The sequence below is a fragment of the Poecilia latipinna genome, unplaced genomic scaffold (genome assembly GCF_001443285.1).
Source record: "Poecilia latipinna isolate Pla-1442-1.1 unplaced genomic scaffold, P_latipinna-1.0 Scaffold4312, whole genome shotgun sequence".
NCBI classification, from domain to species: Eukaryota; Metazoa; Chordata; class Actinopteri; order Cyprinodontiformes; family Poeciliidae; genus Poecilia; species Poecilia latipinna.
In genome coordinates this window covers 20,835-26,242 of record NW_015116928.1, presented here as the reverse complement: position 1 = coordinate 26,242, position 5,408 = coordinate 20,835, and the positions used below count along the sequence as shown (strand labels likewise).

At 36.5% G+C, this 5,408-nt stretch overlaps 1 protein-coding gene across 1 annotated transcript; it reads left to right on the top strand.

Moving 5' to 3' along the window:
• The first annotated feature begins 717 nt into the window (after positions 1–717).
• On the top strand, positions 718–5,147 carry LOC106942483 (trimethylguanosine synthase-like). Its single transcript, XM_015025764.1, has 4 exons — positions 718–1,998; positions 2,283–2,499; positions 2,844–2,922; positions 4,737–5,147. The coding sequence occupies exons 1-4, from the start codon at positions 1,758–1,760 to the stop codon at positions 4,848–4,850; spliced, it is 651 nt and encodes a 216-aa protein (XP_014881250.1). The 5' UTR covers positions 718–1,757; the 3' UTR covers positions 4,851–5,147.
• Positions 5,148–5,408: the final 261 nt, after the last annotated feature.

The window sequence follows — 5,408 nt, the reverse complement described above, 5'->3', positions numbered from 1 at the left end:
GTCAGGGAAAACCCCACACGCGGTTACAGAGGATTATCAGTTAGGTTTTAAAAAACCTCCTGAAGCAAAATAATTAAAACCAAGTTTTGGATTTATGAAACCTTTGATTTGTGAAATTTCAATAAAGGTTGATTTCACCACTTCTTTTACACCTGGATTACTCTAGTGTTGCTCCAGTTCCGAAACTACAACACCTAGACACTTCAAAATTGGACTAGATTATTCTGTTTCTCTGGCTAAAAAATTTGAGCAGAATAAAAAAAAAAGTCAAAATAGGCAAGTGTTTGTTAGTATGACAAGTCACAGTTAAAACCATTACAAAATGCCAAACTTCAAACTTGTAAATATTTTTATTTCACAGCTTTTGTTTGATTTCAGAGATTTGAATGCATCTCTAATTCTGCTTGTAGTTTCATGAGAAGCTCTTCTCTCTCACTTCAAAAAAGAGATTCAGTTAAATTATTTTTTCTGTGTTTTATATATGATGGGTTTTTTTATTCTCATATTGATTCAGTCACTTTAATTCTCTTACATCTCCTCTATTTGGTCATGTTCAATTTTTTTCCACTGCCTCATCCCTGGCTAGGGCTTTTGTGTTTTCCGGTTCATTTATGGATGCCTGAATTACATCTAAAAATGTAATGTTAAAAACTGCTTCCTAAAAACACAAATATTTACTTACATTTTATTGAAGATAATTTACAAATCTTTCCTTTTTCTTTATGCTAATATGTTTCATTATTTCAGACCCTGCTTCTCCTCACCCATTTCTACCTATCTTTGTTCTGACTAGTGGACTTTTAAACAGCAGGTTTCTTTTTAAAAATGTGTTTGTTGGGCAAATGGTCTTTTTGCACAAGTTAATAAGGACAGGTAAAACTGAAAGGGATTGCATGCAGGAAAAGGGAACAGAACCCCAGAGAGCTGCATCATTGACTGTTGTCTTCTCATATGGTGTCATGATGAGGTGGTTTTAAATATTTTACTATTAGAGCAAAAAAATGTAGTCTGGGTTTGAAGTGTCTGTGTGTTGTGGATCTGGAATTAAAGCAGTTCTAGTGTGGTCCAGATGCATAAAAAGTGGTGGAATTTAACCTTTATTGAAGTTTCACAAATCAAATAAAGGTTTCACAAATCCCAAACATGGGTTTAGATATGCTGTCATTAGTTAGGAATAAACTTGTCGAGGTTTGAAGAGTCTTGGTGTTGCAGTTTTTTAGTAGACTAGATTAACGATGCTGAATGTAGTGAAATATTAGTTGGAATTGCCCTTTAAGCATTTCCCAAATCAGAATCTGCAATCAGAAACCAATTTCACCATTGCGAAGCCCGTGGCGTCAGTGAAGCTGGAAGCTGCTGCTACTAAGGTGTAGCATATCCATTTTGTTGTTTTTCTAAATAAAATCCTTAATATTCAATCTGACAGAGTAGCTGTAGCATATGTCACCAAAGCTAGAAGCTGCCGTTATAAAGCTGCCGGCAGCTGTGAAAGGTTGTGGCATGTCGTAAAAACTGTGGCAGGTCCACTGGCAGGTCATGGCAAGTAGCGGCAGGTGTCACCGGAGGTGCCACTTCACTCCCACTGCCACGATTTAGCTTGCTGTCTCTCGAAAAAGCAGGTACCAGGCTGGAAAAAAGATTTGGTGCAACACAACAATTTGTCAAATTGCTATGTTCTCATGGTTCGGGTCTAAACTCCATGCATGTTATGAACCCACATTCGAGCTCTGTATCCTTTGAATTTTAACTACTTCAACATGCTACTACGAGCTGCACAGTTCTGGACGTTTCTTCCCTATCAGGTGGTCTCCACCCTCTGTGTTCATTCTGGATGTTTACTCCGTGTTGCAGAGGGCTGGTTTTCTGTGACACCAGAGAAGATTGCTGAGCACATTGCCCTCAGGGTGGAACAGAGCTTTGCTGACTCCCAGGTGGTGATCGATGCTTTCTGTGGTGTGGGAGGAAATGCCATTCAGTTTGCACTCACTGGAAAGAGAGGTGAGCTTACTATTTATTTTGTGCTCTCTTGATTTCACATCCCAGTGGAGGGAACTTTACATTCTGGAGAATATGAAAAGGAAAACATTGGGTTTAGCAATTCTTCTGTTGAACACTTTGAACTCCCCTATGAACACAGAATATGTAGTTTGTTCCCGGTGTTGTTACGTCAACCCTCTACAAGACAAAATTGCCCCTACATTGTGCAAGTGCTGAGTTGATTTTTTTTTTCATTTTAATTTATTATTTTGTTTTTTAATTATTATGCTCTGTGGCTTTTCTAGTCTTGGCAATTGATATAGATGCAGAGCGACTGGCCATGGCTCGGCACAATTCTGTGGTCTACAACGTTGTTGACCGAATTGACTTCCTTCAAGGAGACTTCCTTCAGTTGGCGCCCACTCTGCGTGGTGACGTAGTCTTCCTGTCCCCACCATGGGGCGGACCGGACTATTTGAATTCGGATGTGTTTGACATTCAGACCATGATGAAACCTGATGGATATCCTTTAAAGTGATGCCAGTTGAATTGTTGTATTTATTCACTTGCTTGAAGAGTGTACCAAAAGCTGTGGCTAAACTCTTTTACTGTTTAACACATTAAATAAATTTTAGTCCATATAAATTCCTAAAGAGAATATTTTTAAGTGAAGTAAAGTTTGTTTTTATAGCACATTTCAGCAATAAGACAGTTCAGTTTTTACATGATAAAAACATAATAGAATTAACAAACATCAGAATTCATAATAGTCATTCCTGTCGGTGAAAGTTGTCAGCTTTGTATCAAAGAACTGAAATAAATCATCTTATTGATAAAGATTTGTTTTCATCCTTAACCAGTAATACCTTCAGGATCTTCAGCCAAGCCAAACGGATAACAGAAAATATTGTGTATTTCCTGCCTCGTAATGCAGATATGAATCAGGTATATGTTTTCCTTATGTGCTTATGCAATGCATTACAGAATTTAATATAAAAATAAGCTGCCTTCTTACACAGAAATATTGCATACATTGTCTCAAATGCTTAGAGTTTATCCTCCTGACTACCAGTAGTTCATTTTTGTCCTCTGTAGAGGACATTTCTAAACTTGAATATCTCCCACCCCCTGCATTCTACTGAATTAATTCCTTTTGGTATCTGAAGAGGACATTTAGGGCTTTTCAATGATACCACATGTGAAGGGGTGGGACTTTTTTACGTACCTTTTTCTAATTAATAAAAATGGCATTCATCAGTAATAACACATTTTATGGGAAGAGACAAAGTAAGTGCATAAAACCTTTTATTACCTTACAAATACTGTGGGACAAATCAGTTCTGCATCGGATGAAGCCTTTCTTTTTGTACATATAGTTAAAATTAGAAATTCACATACACTTAACAGAGACATTTTTTTCTCACTGTCTGAAGTTAATCAGATCAAATTTCTCTTGTTTAAGAATTACCAAAATTATTTCTTTGCCAAATTCCACAATAATGGGAGAAGGAATGGGTAAAAAAATAAAATTAATGTCTTAAAAAGTAAAAATTTATACAATGATCACTGTCTCTCTAAACAATTAGAGAATCCTAGATGATGATGTAACAGCTTGGGAGAAGTCTGTTAAGTTAACTGACACATTTAAGTTAATTGGAGGTGGACCTGTGATGTTAAAGTCAAACTGTGGATCTGCACCATCTGCATCAGCACATTCAGATGCTTGAAGGTGCTGCATTCTTTTTAAGTTTGTCAACTTCTGGTTTCAACTATAGAAACACACCTTTCAACTTCAGAATAATGTTCATAAATGCCTACAATTTCACAATCACATCATTTTCAATTAAAAAGGCCCAAGATTTATCCAGATGGGTTTCAAGTCACAACTCAAATAAACTATTCAACAATTTACTGAAAACAGCTTGATCCCAACAATTGACTCAACCTTTCTTATCAGTTTGTTGAGTCTGTTTGAGTTTTTCACCTTCATTGCAGCACCCTAGCACACCACTGCACTGAAGATGGAACTAGCCACTGATGACTGATAGAACATGAAGAGCATCCTACTGCAGATGTTAAAGGACCTGAGCTTCCGTAAAAATAGTCTGCTCATGGCCTTTTTGTACAGCACATCAGTGTTTGTAGTCCACTGTAGCTTCCAGTCTAAGGTAACACCAAAGTACTTGTAAGATTGAACCTGCTCCACATCTGCCCCTGAAATGGAGATTGGGAGCAAATATGTTTTAATAACAATAAAATAATATTCTGACCTATCCCCTCTCAATAATGAAAGAGGGGATAGGGCACACTAACTGTGGGACCTACAGTTGGTGTGAAAATTCCAATGTTAAAACAAATATTTTCATGTAAAGCAGAGTGGCTTGCAAAAAAAAGAAAAAACATTTTAGCTGCGAAGAGCTAAAGTAGCATAGCTGACATAAACATTAGCTCTCGCTAACAGAAACATATGAGGAGGGCAGAGTATCAAAATACCAGACATATAAAACGTAATCTGAAATCATTTATAATTACTCCATGTCTCATTATAATCGGAGATCAAAGCCTGGTTTACAAATTCAGTATTACACACGCACAGATATTATTACATGCGCACAAATTCTTTTACACATGCACAAATGTTTTTACACATGCACAGATATTTTAAGACTATTTTCACACCATACTTCACCTACATGTAGCAACAGCTTGAATGAGCTGAAAAATTTCTAATATTTTCATCCATGTCTCCTTGATCACAGGTCGCCTCTTTGGCAGGTCCAGGAGGGAAAGTCGAAGTGGAGCAGAACTTCCTTAACAACAAGCTTAAGACTGTAACTGCTTATTTTGGCAACCTGATAAACCCAGATGCCTAGCATTTGCCGCTTAGGATTTAGTTTTTACGTCTTGTTTTAAATTTTCTCTGCAGAAATCCTGGAAGTCAAGTGAAAGCTTGTTTTATATGTGCATTTTATCCTTTTTTGTACTTCTAAACCCAATTAAAGGTTTTATATTAAGTTTCTTTTTGTAATAAATTATTTTTTGAATTGCATGTAATTGTGTAGAAAATGTTTAGGACAAATTTGTATAAAAAACATGAAGTATGTCTTTTATAGGTTGTAAATGCAAGACTTTAAACATTCCAACAGTTTAATTAAACTTATCTGTACACTTGACAAGGTGATTCAGTATGAAGACGTTAACCTGAAGGTGGTTTGGGTTGTTAGGCTCAGCAGCCTACTAAAGAAGGCTGGTTCTGTTCTGAAGATGAAGATGCAAAGGATTCTTCATAAAATCAAGAAAGTTATGGACAACCCTGACCATTCTCTTCATGAGACTGTTATCCAATAATAGCATGTATTCTTCAGGCTTCTTTAGAACACATATTTAGGCATCTACAATAACTCTTTGAAGAGCCTTGGATCATGAGTTAC